The 18,950-nt window shown below is 55.6% G+C and overlaps 1 protein-coding gene across 1 annotated transcript; it reads left to right on the forward strand.

The window, feature by feature from the left end:
• Nucleotides 1-8,595: 8,595 nt before the first annotated feature.
• On the forward strand, nt 8,596-17,702 carry HSPB7 (heat shock protein family B (small) member 7). Its single transcript, XM_067566231.1, has 3 exons — nt 8,596-9,028; nt 12,493-12,626; nt 15,591-17,702. Exons 1-3 carry the CDS (start codon nt 8,857-8,859, stop codon nt 15,774-15,776), a joined length of 492 nt encoding a protein of 163 aa, XP_067422332.1. The 5' UTR covers nt 8,596-8,856; the 3' UTR covers nt 15,777-17,702.
• The last annotated feature ends 1,248 nt before the right edge of the window (nt 17,703-18,950 follow it).

Here is an 18,950-nt window from a genome sequence, read left to right on the forward strand (position 1 = left end):
TACCTTAACCTGCCTCTACCCCAGGGAAAGGAAATCCACCAATGCTGTTATCCTAAATCACACCAAGAAACCAATTAATGGCTCATCCCCTTGCCGTGTCCCAGTCAGCATGTCTTTCCTTGGCATGGTGCTTAGCTCGTGGGTTCGTGAGACCCCGCTCCCTCTTTCGGGCTAGATGGGAAGGAGTTCCCAAGGGGGTTTTGGTAACATGGGGTCATGGTGTGGATGGGTTGCAAGTCACTCACGACCCTTCCCACCTCCTCCCAGCATCGTGGGTTCATTAACCTCAGCGCAGAGATACCCAGGCTGGCCCTGGGCGGTCGCAGGGTGGGCAGGTCAGGTTTCCCATTGAGCAGGGAGGCTCAGCAAGCACTTTAATGAGATGGCGCTGATTGACTCCAGGAGGGAGGACATCCCTTCCCGGGTGAGAGTGAGGGCCCGCACAGGCGGAGATCAGGGATGGCTCGGGCACCACCTGCAGTTCGGCCCCTGGTCACAGCTGGGAGTGGCTTTCTCCACAGATGTGCAGTGCCGAGCGCGCCCAGAAAGCGTTGTGAGATTTGGACACCAGCCAAGCCCTGAATGGAACCAGAAAGTCCGTCACTGCCCCAAGACGTGACGTCCCACCCTGAAACGTGGTGTTAGCTCACGGCCTCAGCGGGGCCTGCAGCACGGTGAGGATCTAGACACCAGGAGAGCCAGGCTGGCTCTGGGCCCAGCAGTTTGTGCCGGGAGACTACGGTGATGGACCCTCTCCAAACACCCCAGCAAGATGTTCTCAGGGTTCCTCTCGGGCAGCCTGGCTGGAGCCTTCACTCCGCAGCCCTGGCCCAGTGCTCCACCCAGGACGTTGGGTGGTTAGAAATACTGACGCTGTCCAGTGTCCACCCTGCAGACTTGTGGTGGCAGGGCCTGAGCTTGAGAAAATAGCTGCCCAGATGTTGCAGCTCAGCCTCTCAAGCCCACCCGCCCACCAGGGCTCCAGCCGGAGCAGAACTATCCACACTGCTCTCGTTAGCACGCTCGCTCAAGCCCCGGGAGCATGAGTGTGTGGACCCAGACGAGGGGGTTTGCTCCCAGCTGCAGGGTAGACGTCCCACAAGTGACTTAGGAGCCTAGGTCCCATTTTCAAAAATGATTTAGGGCCAATTTTTAAAGGAATTTAGGTGCCTAGAGATGTCAATAGGAACCTAGTGGGAGTTGCTCAAGTGCCTAACTCCCTTAGGCCCCTAAATACTTTTGAAAACATGGCCGTTAGGCCCTTTGGAGTCTAAGTCCTGTGAGATTTAGGCGCCTAGGTCTCTAAGTGACTTCTGAAATGGGACTTAAGCTCCTAAATCACTTCATCGTGTTTGAAAATGTTATCCCTGAGCAACTCCCAAAGTGCGCCCATCCGTGGAGAGCGCTCCTGATTCGTCACCGCTGTCAATCCAGAGGGATCCCCTGACTTGGATCCCACTGAATGCCCTCCGCCAGGCTTTCTGCTCCAGGGGCTGTAGAGAACGGACAGCCGGGCGCTGGGCTGGGCTGGGCGGGCAGGGGCTGTCAGCACCGAGGCCTGCAGGAGAAGATGGCGAGAGGCTGAGCAGAGGGTCTGGGGGTGGGGAGGGGGTAACTCTGAGCTCTGCCAGTTCATCTGTGGCAGACACAAGGCAAGGTGCCCGCGCCAGCCTGTGACTCAGGGCCCTGCTGTGTGTCGGCAGCAGCATTTGGATCCCTTTACATCCCCCCCAGCACCCAGACACACAGGCGGCCATGCGGAGCTTGGCCCACGGCTGCCCAGCTGAAGGACTCTCAGCGTCTCCCCCCTGCGTCCTTGCCCTCCCCCTCGGCAGAGCCTCGGCTGTGACGCGGCTCCAGGCCTGGCTCGTCGCCCTCGTAAGGCCCGGGCTGGGCCAGACGCGCATTCCAGCCGGCTCCCAGGCCTGCCCGTTTGAGCAGCACGGACATCGGCCGCATTCCTGGCGCGGCCGCGCAGTGCCTCATCGAGCCCTTTTATCAGGCTGGCGAAGAAATCCTTACATGGTCGAAGGATCGGTTCAGTGAAGGGCTGGGCGGGCCCAGAGGGAGCCTGGCAGACAGCGGGGGGGGGCGCTCCCCATTCCCGACAACCCTGCCAGCGCACCCCAGCCCTGACCTGCATCAGCTCCTCCTAATACTCCAGCCCTGGGCCCCCACACCACGCTCTGCTTATGACAGCAGCTCCCCCCGCCCAGCATCTGCAGAGACCCTGCCCCCCAGATAGGGGTGCTAGCCACAGGTTTCTCCTGAGCAGAAAGTGACACTGTGTGGGGCAGTTTTACGCTCTGGAGTCTGGACAGTTTTCCAAAGGGGCTAAACACTCCTGTCGGCCTGGCCAGGTGGATTCACGGCACCGAGTCCTGCAGCAGGGGCCCCTCGTCTCTGTGGACTATCAGAGAGACCAGCCGCACGCCCCCCAAACCAGACAACCGGAGCCCCTCGCTGGTAGGAGCAAACCCAGGACATGCCAGGAGAGAGAGAGGCTCCCGCGCCCTCCGTCCCACGGAGACGGCTCGTGACGCCGCCAGCGGACACGGACATGGAGTGACGTGGATGGTCCAGGCTTCCCCACCCGTGCCAGAAAGAAACGCTTCTGGGGGCTCAGGGCGGCCGGCTCGAGAGCCACGGAGGCGGCTGCCCACGAGGTGCCCCTGACCTTCCCAGGACGGGAAACATCAGCCCAGAGAGCCCCCAGCGGGACAGATCCCAAGGGCCAGACCTCAGCTGTCACCAGCACAGCAGAGCCAGTCGCCCCTGCCTCCTCCGGGCTGCTTTGAAGCATTAGGACCAAATTCATCTCTGGAGCCAAGGCTGGGTTTGGCCCTAGGCATCTATAGATCCAGGGCCCATGGCTGCCGATGGAAGTTTTGACCCTGGCGTCTCTGGGGCTCAGATGTGGCCGTTACTGGGTGAGCCGCAAGCCTGGAAACACTCTAACAGCCCCAGCTAGTCCAGACGCCTTGGGCCAAATGCTGCCCCGGGCTGCACCCCATGGCATGTGCCTGATCCTCCACTTGTGTTCGGCATAGGAGCAAATGGTGATGCACCGGCATGGCTGGGAGAATCAGGCCGGAGTGTAAGTCAGGGCAGAATCCAGCCCGGTGTCCCTTTGCTCCCACGGAGCCACCCTCCAGCGTCCAAGTCTGATGGTGCTGGTAGGAACACGGGAGCTGGCTCACCCACTCACCCCATGGTCCATCTAATCTCTTAACCTGTCTGTCAGTAGCCAGCACAAGCTGCTTCAGAGGAAGGGTCAGGGAACACAGGATGAGTGTAGGGGAAGTTCCTTCCTAACCCCTAGCGGTTAGAGTTTGGCTGATGCCCTGAAGCAGGAAGGTTTGTACCCCTTCTTTAAAGAAAAATCCGATCTTTTGTATCCCGTTCTCTCTGGAAATGTCTGACTCCTTTTTTGAATCCTACAAAGCTCTTAGCATCTACCATGTCTCGTGGCAATGAGTTCCACGGATTAATTGTGTGTGGTGGGGGAAAGAGTTTTATTGCCTTTCAATTTCAGTTAAGTTCCCCTTCTTCTTGCATTGAGTCCAGGTAAGTAGGAGCAACCCCTTTGTCTCCTCTGGATTATTCCATATTTTCCATACCTCCATCACTTCCCCTCTTCCGTGTTTCCTCTCTTAACCAAACAGTTCCACTCTTTTCAATCTCTCTTCACAGCACTTCCTCCCTGCCTCTCATTACCCACCTCTGAGCCCCCTGTACTCCTGCTCCGGCCTTTTTGCGATGGGGTGACCAGCTCTGAATGCAGTGTTGCAGATGACAACGCCCCCACTGATTTATAGAATGGCACTGCAACATGCGGCATATTAAACCCTAGCTCATCGTTGTAGTGCTTGTAGTAACAGGAGGAGAACCAAAGAAAATCTGGATTTCTATCTGGCATACATGCAACCACCTCTGGGGTGAGTGTCAGCTTGCACCAATGTACAATGCACAGCAGGAGAAGACAAGATTTGGTGCAAAGAAAGTAAGGCAAGCCCACCCTGGGAGTAATTAGCAGACAGCAGTCGGGTTTCTAAGGTCCAAGAGACACAGAAGACAATGGATTGGGATTTAGCTGAGGTCCCTGTGAAGAGCTAATTGGCCATATTGAGATGTGTCCTGTGGTTATAAGAAACAGAAGGACTTCCCCCCCCCCCCCTACCCTACAGCTCTGCTCCCTAAACCCTCCCCTCACACACAGCATTAGAGAAGACAGAGGCAAGGAGTTAGATAGCACAGGCAAACGTAGCAGCCATGGTGTGCGCCTCTGAGATGTCTCTCACCCACCACCACTCAGAGGTGGGTTTGATGAGGGTGGATGTTGACCAGGCTCTCAGGATCATGCCCAGGAGGGATTGTAAAGAGATCTTTGACTTCCACTGGCCTCCAGAACCTCATGCTGACCTACAGGGCAGGAGTGGGCTGGGGGAAGCAGTGCAGTGGACACCTGGTCTGTGTGCACCAGGCTGGTCTGTCAAACACAGGAACTTCCGACATTCCCAGCTATGGAAGGATGGCTCCTTGGATGTCAAGGGCTGAACAAGTCAGGTCGGGGGGTGAAGGAGACTCAAGCCACCAGAGGCAGCTGAAGTGATTTCTCCACTCTTGCCACCCTGGATTATTCAGTGGAGACACCTGGTCGCCAGCAGCGAACCAGCAGCAAGTTTCAGTGAGTGACTGGAGGACCCTGCTACCAGTAACGTACAGGAATAGGGCAACAGCCCTTTGAAATGGTGCGTGAGCCCTTCACTGGCACTGACTATGTGCTGGGTTTTAGCAGGCACCAGAAACCAGAGCAGCAGCAGCATGTATAGATCTAGGCATGGCAGGACTGTGTATAAATTACAAGTCACCTGGCAGCCCAGCCCTTCTAGCATCCCCCATGTCTGAGAGCCGCCCTGCAGCTGAGTGATTTTTAAGATCCAGTCCCTTGCCAGCATTAGCAAGTCTTCCAGCACAACCATCACAACTAGCATTGCCGGGCACTGGCTGGCTGCAGTCTTTCGTCCACCTCCCCACAACGCCAGCTGCCTGCCCCCTTCTTCAGTGTCCCTTCAAGGCCCCCGAGACCCAGGACTGCCTCAGGGTAATCGCAGCCCTCAGTTCAAGGCCCTGGGTCCTCTTCCCCCCTGGCAGCCCCAGCCCTCCTGCAGGGTTTGTTTGCTAGCAGACTCTCATCCCTTGGCACACCTAACTGCCTTCAGACTCACTCAGAGCTTCTTGGCACTCAGGTTCACTCACGATCATCTGAGCCCTGTGCTCGCTCTTTAACCTAGCCTCTTTGTCAGAGCCACCTGCCCTAGCCCCTTCCCAGCCTTACAGCTCCCCTGTCTACCCTGTTTAAATCCCTTCTTCTGGCCACACCCTCCCCAGGAGCAGATGCCTTCCAGCTGCTCCATATCTACACTTCACTAATCAGCCCTTCTTTCTTTGCCCCAGCACCTGCCAATTCCTTCGCCCACCCCATCCTCCGCTCACAGGGGGATTGAATCACGCTGTGACAGTAATCACGGCTCATTTATGACCTGTGCCTGTGTGTGCCTCTTCTTTTTGTTGGGTAAGGATCAAAACACACAACGACCCAGGAAGCCCACGGGTTAGACTCCTTCCTGACTCTGTTGCTACAGGCCCACAGCAGACGACGCCCTAAAACTTGGTTAATCGCTGCTGTGTGCCTGATGTTTCAGTGATGGTCACTGATGACGATAATAATAATAACAACACATAAATGTCTTACATTTACCTTCTCTCAGTAAGGATCCCAAGGCACTTTAAAAACAATATGTCTACAGGAGTCCACCCACCGCTGAAAAACAGCCAGCTCTGGGGTGGAACGTGGCAGCTGTTTAACATCATGAGACTTTTGGACAGGAAGTAGATGGGACATATCATTGCAACAGGCTCAGCTGTCTGCACCTCCAAACATCAGTGCAGCTCACGTTGGCAAGTGACCACCAGGAAAGTGACTCTCTCACAGGGGCGTGGTGCCCCTGCCCAGGCCCTGTCTCCTGGACTCAGGCGGCTAGGTCTGCGGACCTGTCGCCAAATGCACAGTGAGTTCCTTGAGTAGAAAAATGCTCCTCAACACAGCCACATTTGTTCTTTTTTAAGCAGGGAATTGACTGTTTGTTAGTACCTAGATGGTGTTAACTTGCTGGTTTCCCAAAGTGTGGGACATCCTGCCCAAGGGCGGTGGCAAGGACGTCTACACAGGAGGCATGAACAGGCAGGTCTCTAGGTTAGCCTCTAGTTATTATGGCTGCAAAGGAACCCTTGAAAATGTGACGGTAAGGTAGTGTAATTGACGCGGCAATCCCTGCCGTAGTTTGCAGAGAGTCTGAAACAGAAGCTCTGAGGTGTCGAGTGCCCGATCCCTTTCAATAGGGGCACGCAGGTGCTAAAAACGATGTTACACTGTTATTCTCTAATAAGCAGTGAACGACTTAAGAACATAAGAAAATGCCACACTGGGTCAGACCAATGGTCCATCTAGCCCTATGTCCTGTCTTCCGCCAATGGCCCATGCCAGGTGCTTCAGAGGGAATGAACAGAACATGGCAATTAACGAGTGGTCCATCCCCTGTTGTCCAGTCCCAGCTTCTGGCAGCTAGAGGCTTAGAGGCACCCAGAGCATGAGATTTCATCCCTGGCCATCTGGGCTAACAGCCATTGAGGGACCTATCCTCCATGAACTTATCTAATTCTTTTTTGAACCCAGTTTAGTTTTGACCTTCACAACATCCCCTGGCAATGCGTTCCACTGCTTGACTGTGCATTGTGTGAGGCCTTATGTTTGTGTTAAACCTGCTGCCTGTTCAGTTCATTTTACCCCTAGTTCTTGTGTTATGTGAAGGGGTAAATAACACTTCCTTATTCACTTTCTCCACCACATTCATGATTTGATCACTGTCTGTCATGTCCCCACTCTTAGTTCTCTGTTTTCCAAGATGAACAATCCAGGTTGTTTTAATCTCTCCTCCTGTGGAAGCTGTTCCATGCCATAACCATGTTTGTTGCCCTTCTCTGTACTTTTTCCAATTCTGATAGCTCTTTTTTGAGATGGAGTGACCAGAAGTGCACACACTATGCAAGGTGTGGACGTATCGGTTATTTATATAGTGGCATTAGGATATTTCTGTCTTATTATCTCTCCCTTTCCTACTGGTTCCTGACAGTGTTAGCTTTTTTTGACTGCCACTGCACACTGAACAAATGTTTTCAGAGAGCTATCCACAATGACTCCAAAATCTTTCTTGCGTGACAGCTAATTTAGTCCCCAACATTTTGTATTAATAGTTGGGATTATGTTTTCCAATGAGCATTACTTTCCCTTTATCCCCCCTGAATTTCAGCTGCTATTTGGTTGCCCAGTCACCCAGTTTTGTGAGATCCCTTTGTAACTCTTTGCTGTCAGCTTTGGTCTTAACTACCTTGAGTAATTTTGTACTGTCTGCAAATTTTGCCCCCTCGCTGTTTACCCCCTTTTCCCAGATCATTTGAGAATGTCTTGAACGGCATTAGTCATCGTTCAGATCCTCAGGGGGCCCCACTGTTTACCTCTCTCCACTGTGAAAATTGACCATTTATTCCTACCCTTTGTTTCCTGTCTACAAATGTAAGAAAGGAAAGAAAGATCATAGTCTCAAGATCTACACCTTCTGCTCTGGGCAGCGGTTTATTTTGGATAGGGCCTTTAACAACATGGAGTGAAAGTGGCGGGGCAATTTATGTCATTTTCTGCAGGGGAGGGGGGGGCTCAGCTTTCAATAGTTTGGGAGTCAGTGAGTTAAATGCACTCACTTTTCACCTTCACTCACTGAGCAGAGTTCTTCAAGGAGGGTTTTCGCACTGCATGAAAAGGGATTCACTGGAAGATTTGGTTTGAGTTTGAGGGAAAATTAGAGGTTAACTCCTATTTCACCATGCCAGGGCAGCTGCCCTTCCTGTTTACCCACTGCCTCTGCACGGGGGTGCTGCAGAGCACTGACCGCCTCCCCAGAACGCAGCTGACATTGTGACATTTCCCAGCCGCTTGAGGAGAATAAGAGGCTGGCAGAAGGGAAAAGTAGGGTCATCAAGGAAAACAGTGCCAAAGCATGACTCCTGGCTTCTATTCCTGGCTCTGCTGTTGGCTCACCGGGTGACCTTGGGCCTATCCCTTTCCTGTGCCGTGCCTCAGTTTCCCTAGCTAGCATGGATAGCACACAACTACCTCCTGCGAGGGGTGATGTGCTTGCAGCCCCTCTGACGAGAGAGGGGAATTATGAATGCAGCCATGTCCAGGTTGTTCCATAGCCTCCCCCCCCCGCCCCCCAGTCATCCCAGGGTGGACGTCATACTGGGACATCAATACACATCCCTTTCCCATCAGAGCTCTCACATATCACTCCCCCCCCCACCGACACACACACACACACACACACACACACACACTTCCTTTTTCTGGGACATCAGCCCACTCCAGCCTGGCGTGGCCAGGAGCCAGCGAGAGCCGCATTATCCAGGCGGGCTGGAATGCCAGCAATGAGATCAGATTCCTCCCCGCTCTGTTTGTTTGGAGTTCGGTCGGAGAGGAAAGTTTCTATGGCCACCCGAGTGATGCAGAAGCCCCTAAATTTAGCCTGGTTTCAAGAGGGCTGGAAGGGGCTTTATAAGCCCATCAGCTGCCTCTGAACGTGCTGGCTCCATGCACTCAGCCTGCTCTAAAGGGGGCAGTGGCAGTGACACCTGGGACAAACTCCAATTCCCATTTTCATCCAGGAGAAGAGGAGAGGATTTCTCTGCCCACCCTCTGGTTGGTTGACTGGTGGGTTGTTTTCCCCCCTCCCCTCCAGGTGAATGAGCGTGTTGAAATCTTCCTCTGCCTTCCGCGCGGAGCACAGCTTCCACCAGAGCACCTCGGCCTCGCCTGCCCCCGCCCGGGATCAGCACATGGAGAAAGCCCGCGGGATGTTCGGCGAGGACTTCGGGACCTTCATGAGGCCGCGCAACGAGCCGCTGGGGTTCACAGGCAAGTAGGCGCCCGCCGGTGGGGGCAGCAGGACATGAGATGGGCGGGGGGACAGAGCAGGCCGTGGTGGTGGCCAGAGATCCAGGGTGTTTGATAGCGGAGCAATAGGGCTGGTGCGTCTGTAAGTGGGGCTAAAACTTGCTTCTATGGAACTATTCTCTCTCGGCTGGTCCCTTGCTCCCATATTAGCCTTAAAGGGCGTTCAGCCCAAAGCCCTCCCCACCGCCCCTGAAGAGTCGCCGTGAGGCTGAGCCACGAGCTGTTGGAGGGAAACTCACCAGTCACTAGGGCTTAATTTGTAAGGAAAGAGGTGCCGGGACCCAGGCATAACGGACACAGCAAGCCCAGACGGGCCAGGGCGATGAACTTCCAAGCCCCGAGCTGCTGGGGCTCAGCCGTGGCACAAATGAAGCACTGGAGCGTACAGGTAGCGCGGTAGGGAGCGGAGCAGGGAGGCAGACTCCGCTTCCCCCAGCCAGAGACACTACAGTGCATGCTGGAAAAGCCCTGAACGAGGGCGACTCTCACAATTGCTCTGCTTCCAGCTTCTCCCCACAGGAGGGCTGGTGTGGAGAGGTGCTCACGGCCACTCGTATCCCAGCTGGATGCTCCTGTCCTGGCCTCACGTCAGCAGCGGGTGCTGTAGAGATTGGTGGGGCAGCGAAGGGGAATTCTCAGCCACGGTCACTCCCGGCCTGTCCAAGTAGGAGGACAGGAATGGGCAACGCAGCCCCATGGCTCTCGGGGAGGCCACTTGGATCTCCAGGATGGGCAGAACCTATTCCATCCTCCCCAGGCAGCAGACGTGATAGGGAGCATGAGCCGGGGGGAGCCCCCAGCCTCTCCCAGGAGGCTGTGCTGCAGAAAGTGGGGCAGGAGCAAACCGGGGGAAGAGCTCCCACATGCTCCAGTCCTAACGGAGGCGCTACCCCCCATGAGAGGTTGGTGAGGGGCAGACCTAAGTGTAAATGCATCAGCCCTGCAGCTGCATTGAGGGAGACACCGATGGGGCAGCAGAAAGTTGGCAGGGGGCGGGGGGAACATGCCCCCAGGGGTGGCCCTTACAGCAGGAGGCGCTCCTTTGTTTGCCGCTTCGCCTGAGGGAAAAAGCCTGCGTTGCTCACACAGTACTGGGCTTGCCCAGTGCCTGACTCGGCAAAGCAAGGGATCCGAGCTTGCCCCTGGATGCTGGGTGTTTATACAGGACGCATGGGGGGTGCCATCTGGGGTCCGAGTGCAGCTAGCGGCTCACAGATCCTTGGAACTTCCTGCTGTCCCTTGTAAGAGCATCGGGACAGCCCGAGCGGGTGTTCAATGGGACGTCTGTAGGGAAGTCGATGGACTGGGGAAGGGGACAGCAGTCAGAGCCTGAGGGATATAAGGGGAAACGTCTCCTCCCATCTCAGTGGAACCTCTTCAGCATTTTAGTAGTGAAAGTCCATAACAGGCAGGCCAGGCCAACCCCGTGAAAGAGCATTTGGGGATATTTATCCGGACTCAGCCTCTTTCCTTTGTTTTCACACAAGGGCCTGGGCGGGAGGGACGTTTCCTTTGCCCAGATATCTGGGCAGGGGGAATCTTGGCGCCAACCATCATTTGTTTGAGAAACAAAAAATCCAAGTTGTGACAACACAGAAGAAGCAACGTCCTGGGACTCAGGCAACCCACCCCACTGGGGCACAGCTGACCTCTGTGCAGAGGTCTGTGCATGACTCAAGCGCCCCTGTGAATGGGATGTCAGTGACACGTGACGTGGCCCCCTGCACAGGGGTGAATTCCACCCCTAACGGGCAGCACGGGGTCAAGGTGAACAATTTCCCGCTTGCCCTTTACCTGTGAATTTTCTCCACAATCCAAGTATTGGATGATTTGTGAGTAAAATGGACAAACTGGTAAACACCAGGGTGTGTTTGTGGGTGATTCGCAGACAGGAAGGGGGAGGAATTGTTTGCTGTGAGCAGTTAGCTTGAGTGAAGACAGACTCCGCGCCATAAACACAGCTTCTTATTGACTGACCAGACAACTGAGCACAGTGGGACTCCAGCTAATGAACCATCCCAGAAGGGTTTTTACATGCATCACAGCCTAACCTGGATCCACCTGGCAGCCATCAGTTCAGGGTGTGGCGAAATAATGCCGTTGTCCCCCCCCAAAAAAGGAGGAAGAACAAAGCTGAGAACTGCAAACTCATCACAGGGCAGAGCCTGGTGTTTAAAGCTGAGCTTGAGGAACAGCACAGGAACAGAACTGCTGCCACTGACAGCAGTCCATTGGTCTGATCAATGGGGTTATTGCAGGTTTACACCAGTGGAAAGTGAAAGCAGAATCAGGCCCATTAGACTGCACTATTCTGTAGTAGTGACCCTAAACATCACAGCTGCAACGGGACCCAGAGTACTTCTTTAGAAGGAGGATCTCAGAGCAGACGTAGACTAGATCTGGTCAAAACGGGTTGGGGAAAGAAGGGAAATTAGCTAGTTGCAATGTGCAGCTCCAGCTGAAGAAACCTTCAATGCCAAATCAAGGGCAGACCTCACCAGCATTACCATGGAATAGTTGCGTCTGTGAGCTTGCAGCTCATGGTTTTAAGAGGCAACCAACTGAAAACTAATACAAGGAAACAATGCATAATGAGCCCATGGAACTCACCGCCACAAGGTTGTCATTAAAGCTAACAGCTTAGTAAGATTCGGAAAGGACTTTGGCATTTCTGTGGCTAATAAGAACGTTCAGTTACCTTGATGAGATAAAAATGTATCTGAAGGATACAAACACTCATGCTCAGGGCATTAGCCAACCACTAACTTGGTTCAGGAAGAACTTCTCCCATGGATAGGTTACTCCATAATTATCCAATATAGGGATCTGACACCTCTCCCTAAAGCATCCTGTACTGGCCACGATCAGACAGGATACTGGCCCAGATGGACCATTAGAGCTGATTGATTGTGGCCAGTCCATTACTCCTATGTGAATCTGGTCATTGCAAATGCAGACAGCCAGTTCGATGCACAACGGCCCCGTTTGCTTGTGCAAATGCAATCACAGTAACTTTGTGCGCAAATCAAGTGCACAACTGCACAGACAATTTTGCACATGCACAATTGGAAAAGACTCTTTGCACAAGCAGTTCGGAAAGTCAAGTCCTTTGTTTCGCAAGCATTTCCCCCCCATGGCCACAAAGAGACAAATTCACCTCTTTACTAGCACGGCCAAGGTTTTAAACACTGCAGCGTGTTTAAACCTTTCTCTGCAGCGTGGGGCATGGGTCACTTGCTGGTGGATTCTCTGTATCTTGAAGTCTTTCAATCATTATTTGAAGACGTCAGTAACTCAGTCTTAGGTTGGGTCTATTACAGGAGTTGGGTGGGTGAGGTTCGGTGGCCTGCATTGTGCTCTGGGCACTGGGGGAAATCCCTGCAGAGGGATCAGAAATGATTCATTTGTTCTTTCCCCTCCCACAGCCCGGCCAGGTAACATGGGGAACATAAAGACCCTGGGGGACACCTACCAGTTTGCCGTGGACGTCAGCGACTTCTCCCCCGAGGACATCATTGTCACCACATCCAACAACCAGATCGAGGTCCACGCGGAGAAGGTAAGGTGACTGGCTCCACCAGCGCACCGCCGCCTTCCCCAGGAGAACACGGCCTGGAGCAGCACGGCCCAGAATCGCCACCCAAACCTCGGCCCCCAGTTCAGACTAAGCCTAACCCTGAGCCGCCACCCCCACCGCTCAAACCCAGCTGTAAACAAACGGCCTCCCCCCAGGCACCCCCTCAGGGCAGCCCTGCAACGGGTGCCTTCCACCAATTCCCCTTCTGAGCCCCTGGCAAACAGTCTATAACCCAGAGTCCCAAAACAGAGTCCAGACCGCCCCCAGCGCACGCTGCCCTGAAAACCTGGCTTCCTTCTCACCAGACCCCCGTGTCTTCTGCCACCCCTCCATCCCTCTGCCAGGGTCACCACCCCATCCTTCTTTCTGGGGTGCAACCCTCCTCTTCCCAGCAGGAACTCCCACAGCCTCTCTGCTGGGAGCATCCCTCACTCCCCCGGCCCTCTCAGGGTCCAGCTCTCCAGCAGGGAGATAGCTGCAGGTAAGGCCCCCCATTGTTTCCCTGCCTTCGGCCCTCTCTGGCCCTTGGCTCCAGCTCAGAGCCAGCAAGCATCTCCCTCTGCCGCTCCTCCTGCCTCCCGCCCTGGCTCATCCCCCCCATGCTGCACTCCTGCCTTCAACTTTTCTCCCAGGAACTGCCCTCTCTCTCTAACAGCTCTCTTCTCCTGCCGTTCCCACCTGGCATGTGGGACCCACTCCCATGCCTGGATCCTCCTTCCCACCGCAGCTCGATGGAGCAGCTGCCAGGACCACCACCTTGCAGACCTCCTGGATTATTCCAGAGTCTAGTTAGCAACAGGCCGGCTGGCTTGGGGGGACGTTACCGGGCTCTAGACTCTGTTGCATGTCTGTCACTGCTTTGCACCCGATCCAGGCTGCTGAATGCTGGTATCACTTGACAGCTTTCACCCCATCAGACTTAAGTTTCTCACCCATCCTTTGAAGATCCTGCTCCGCTCACGTCTCTCATTTCTTCCCACTCTGGGCCTGGTGTCTTCTAGCCTCCTGCCCTTTGGACAGCTGGTCTCATCTATCAGGCATCTTCTCTCTGCTTCTCCAGAGGCTCCTGGAAGCCCTGTTTCTCCCAGCCGGCTCCTTTCCCCCCTCATCTGCACTAGCCCTCACATCCAAGCTGACCTCACCTGTTCCCTTAGCTTTGTCCTAACTTACATTGTAAGATCTGCTCTTCGGGGCAAGGAGCATGTGTGATGGCATGTGCAAAAGGCACCAGGTACAAGGCTATGTTTTTATTACACTAAAGGGCTGTTTGGAGGCCATCATATGACGAGAGTTTTGTGGGACTCAGGCAGGACGCTAAATCACTCCACCAGCATTGGCAGCAGAGACCAGCAGTGGACAGACCACAGAGTCTACGCACTCTTCCCTCTCAGCCCCAGAGGAGATCCCTCGAGGGCAGGGTCAAAGCACACTGACATAAGGACCGTACAGGGGAAGCTTGCTGGCTTTGCTGCTGTCCAGGCTGTGTCCATCCTGGGGATATATAGGGCATGAGGACAGCATTCTCCAGGACTGTCACCTCTCCCTGGTGCTAAATTCATTATAAGGATGGCTGGTACATCCTGATCCTCGCTGCCATTCAAGGGCTCCGTGCGGCTCGTGTGCACCGGAATCTGCTCCCAGGCCAGGTTCTGGGGACGCTATGTTCTGGAGAGTAGCCATGGAGATACGGCGCTCTGTGTTTTAACGCTCTGCCCTTAATCGCTCCAGTGGGAGCTGCAGAATGATGTAACCTTCCCCAGACTCTGCTGTGATTCCATTCCGTCTGCAGCTCCAGCCTGCCGCCTCATTTGGAAACACTCCGGCAGCTCTCCGGGGCAGGGGGCAAGAAAGGGAACACACAGCTACTGCATCAGCAACCTCTTCTAGCCGGAGGCGCCGCAGCGTGCATGGCATGCGCTCTGGCGAGGAAGGCGCTTCCCAGCCACTCCAGCCACAGCCACTCCCAGCGGGAGACACATTAGAGAAGGGTGCACAAGCACCGGGAATGGGGAGAGTACAGCCACTGCGACCCTAGCCCCGTCCAGCAAGAGGCGCTGTGAGGCCGGGTGCAGGATGCAGTGGGTGTGCATGTGAACACAGTTATGCCACAATCAGCCCCGCACAGGAGGAGGCGCTGTAGGGACACCCCAGTCTTACCCTCTGCCAATAAGAGGCACTGTGAGCGACAGCTGCCCTGGTGCCGTCCCTCCATCAACATTGCCTCCAGGGGCCCCTCTTGGGAGAGGCTGTTTACTGGGTTAGATGCAAGCTCCTCCGTCGGTTCACAGCCACTCACCACGCAGACGACACGTCAGAGCCATGCCGTCAGCTCCAAGCGGCGTGTGGCCACCCCGCCACGGAGCAGGCCTGGCGGCCCCTCTGAAGATGCACGGAAGGGCCTGCCCCACCATACCAGGCCTTTGCTCAGCTCCAGCGCCTTTCATCTGCAGAGCAGGGTGAACTGAGCTCCCATGTCCCGCCCCGCCCCGGCGGTCCGGCCGTATGGGATGCATTTGACAGACGGGGGGGGGCTGCTAGACGTGCTCAAGGCTGCAGAGCAGCAGAACTCTGGCATCCTGACATCCAGTCCCCTCCTTTAACCACTCCCTCCCTACCCTGAGAAAAAACCAGTGCATCTCTGCCGCTGCCTTTAATGTGAGCCTCTCCACGCAGCTTTGAAACCCACCACACTCGGGGAGCAGGCAAATATGATTAGCAAACCCACGGAGTGGGAAAATGCCTCACCCAAAGTCACAGGCAGGGAATGGCAGAGCCAGAACAGACAGCCGGTTTCCCAGCTTTTCTGCTACTCTGCCCTAAAAAAGCAACCTCCTGTTGGCCAGGGGCGTGTTCTTTCACACGTGGCCCGGGGCAAACAGAGAGCGCTGTGTCAGCCCGTGCTGCAGCCACCAGCATGGCCCACTTCTGTCTCTTTCCCCCTTCCAGCTAGCCACCGACGGGACCGTCATGAACACCTTCACCCACAAGTGCCAGCTGCCTGAAGACGTGAACCCCACGTCGGTCACCTCTGCCTTGGGCGCGGACGGCACCCTCACCATCAAAGCCAGGCGCCACCCGGCCAAGCACACGGAGCACGTCCAACAGACCTTCCGGACTGAAATCAAGATCTGAGTGGCTGGCGCCAGGTGGGGGGTGTGGGGAAGGTGTGGGGAAGCAGCTGGCCTGAGATGCCTTAGAATTGACTCTTTAAAGTGCAGCTGGGGCTTCTGCCAAACGTCAACAAAAGCAAGGGACATTGGGCCAGATTCTGATCGCAGTTACACCGGCACAGGGGCAAACTCCTGGTCCCGCTGACGTCACTGGGGGCCAGATCCTGAGCTGGTGTCAAGCAGTATGGCCCCATTGACTTCATTTGCCTGCAGTGAAGTCCATGGAGCAGTGCAGATTTCCACCCACTGGGGAGCTGGCCCTGCGCGTTTTGCCATCGACATCCCAGCCTGCTCCTGACTCTGATGAGGGAACGGTTTCGCCCTGGCACCACTTAGCAGTTTTGCCAGGAACTTCAGTGCGAGCCGAATTTGGCCCTGGCTCCTCTGGATTTACACCAGCGTAACTGAGATCAGGATCTCGCCCAATGTGCTTGTGCTGATGCAGCAGGGAGGGGAGTGAGCCCCCAGTGTGTCACCTAGAACGCTTGACTGGTCCCGCTGAGCCCCAAACCCGCCCAGGCTGTGGGTGTAGCAGGTTGTACCACCCAGGGACGCGGGCAGTGCGTTCCTGACCTGCCCGAGAGCCTCGCCCTCCTGAGCGTCAAATAACGACCTCTGGACAGGGAGCGATGGGCCAACAGGCCTAACGTTGTATTCATTTCTATAAATTCACTGGGCCTGAGCCTTCACTGACCCTAGTTTTACACCCACTGTAACCCCACTGAGTGGAGACACGCCCGCGTGACACCCGTGTGAGCGACGACTCAAGATCACTGACTTCACCAGGGCTTACACCTGGGCTGGGCTGGGTCTAATGAGAACTCGCCAGCTTCATCCCCCGACTGAGCTGAACTGAGAGAGGAGAGCAGGAGTGTTTCTGTACGTAAGATTTCCCCGTCTTTCCCAGGAGACACCGGTTGCTCTGTAAGTGAAACCCGCTGGGAGGGTAATAAGAAGGAAAGCCAGGAGCGGCAGGGCTGTGTAGCAAGGGGCAGGGGCAGAACAGAGGGGAAAAGGAAATGACGGGATATCAGCCTCATGCTCTGTCACTCCCCATCCTGTCCGGTTTGTAAGACACAAGATAAGACCGGCCAACAGCTGAGTCCATGGCAGAGTTTTAGTCTGTGGGCCACCAAATTGCTCTCTGGTGTAAACCATGGCACTCACCTGGGAATCAGTGTCTTTGGCCCCACGGGTTCTTTCACTTGCAGAACACGGAACCGTTACAATTCAACGCCACGCACGGATTTTGCAAGAAACAGTCGGAGCCGTGGACATCTTGAGGGGCGAGAGCAGAAGTGCTGGTGAGACTCTTGCTGAACACAGATTTTGGTATTCTCGGGGCAGTGCTTCTCTGGACGGGGAAAAACCTTCTCCAGAATGGACGTATCCTCGCGGGGAGCCCAAACCGTGCCTCAGATCCAAACACCCCTGGACTCTGGCGCTGCTCAAAGCCAAGTCTGAAGCCGGGTTCAGTCCGATCTCTCATGCAGAACTTTACTGGCAGCTCAAGAAGCAGCACCGTGAGCAGGTGCCAGGCCTTAAAATCCTGTGTGGAAACACAGAGCCATTTTGCTGACTCACTCGGGCAGCCAGAGCAGGTGGGTCTCATTAGTCAGTTCAGGCGTGTAAAAAGCTCCCAGAAAACTAGAGGCAGGTGGGAATCTGTCAGAACAGCTCGGGAGGGAGTCCAGGCTCTGGTTTATTTATAGTTATAAGTACAGCCCTGCCTCAGGGATTGAGGAACAAATCCCAGGAGGGTGAGTCTGTGCAGAGCCAACAGTGTGAGTGCAGGAATGGGTGGGCTGAATTTACCATTGCCCTTACGCTGGAGTTATTCTGTATATACGTTGGTTTTGGTTTGTTATAAATCGTTGGTAACTCCTGACTGCCGCAGCCTCTTGGTTCATTGCTTCGCTGCTGCTGCCTGCCCCTGGAGCGCCTGGGTAATGAGCGGGAGCCGCTAGACCCCAGCGGCTGCCATCGCAGCCCCTCTTCACAGCAGGCGCCTCTTTGCCACCCTGTGCTGGGGAGCCATCCCCGGCCGTTCTCACGCCCGGTGCTGGAGGTGTTTCCAGGCCGACCCATCTGTTCTAGGTACAGAGGCACCTGGGTCCCCTTATCAGCCAGGCACAGCTGGGCCCCTGCCACGTGCCAGGAGTCTGAGCCCACTGGAAGTGCCTACCTCCCAAATGGCACCAACTGCAGCCTCGACAGAGGGGCCGCAAATTGACCAGGCCAGAGACGGAGCTTCTCCCTCTCAGGGGTGGGAGCCGGGTCCGTACAGGCCTAGTCCAGCCCTGCATGGCTGTTGCCCGTGCTGTCCCTGTCCTGGCCCGTCTCCAGCATCATCTCAGCGTTGCCCGGGACTGGTTCGCTCAGGCTGGGAGGGGCTGTCTCTGCTCAGACAGTCTCAGGTGGCTCCAGCCACGGCACCGGGCGTGCCCGCTGCTGCAGGGGGAGTTGCTGCCCTCCGTCCCTGCTGCCTTGCCCTGTCGAAAAGTTTATTTCCAGAGCAGGTGACTCACTGCTTCCCCTTCCGTCTATTTCCGAGCCCTGCACCTCAGCTGCTGGAATGGCTGGGACGCAGGCCTGTCGGAGAGGAGAAGGTCAAACCCCACCCGATTCACCCAGGGGACCGGCCGGGGCGCCAGGAGCTGCACATGCCAGCCATTAACACTGCCGCCTCCCTCTGCAGACTGAGCCCCCCACGCCGCCCTTGGACACAGCCACGGGATGGAGGAAAATAAACTCCCAGATTCAGCCAGAGCAGCCGCCACTGGGCGATTGGCTAACCAGCCTGCGTCTCCCTTCCCCCATCACATGCCCACTGCTCCCCTGTGACTTGCACCACTGGCAGGTGATCCTTGCACCCCGATTCCTTTGTCGTCCCCCCCCCAGCACTGGCAATTTTGTGAGTGCTGAGAATTTCTTTTCTGGGGGCTGCTCTCCTTGCTAGTCGCTATGAAGCGGCAGGGATCAGTAAAGAAAGGGGGTGGGGCTCCCGGCAGAACCCACAAATCTATTTTCAGCTGATACACTGGGCGTCTTCCTTCCCCCACCACCACTTAACACCCCACGCCCTAGTGTAGACAGGCCAAACTAGCGTCAAGCAAGGCTAAGTGCACCAGTGCAA

The sequence above is a fragment of the Emydura macquarii genome, unplaced genomic scaffold, assembly GCF_026122565.2.
Source record: "Emydura macquarii macquarii isolate MOO-44397 ecotype Brisbane River unplaced genomic scaffold, CSIRO-AGI_Emac_v2 contig_2768, whole genome shotgun sequence".
NCBI classification, from domain to species: domain Eukaryota; kingdom Metazoa; phylum Chordata; order Testudines; family Chelidae; genus Emydura; species Emydura macquarii.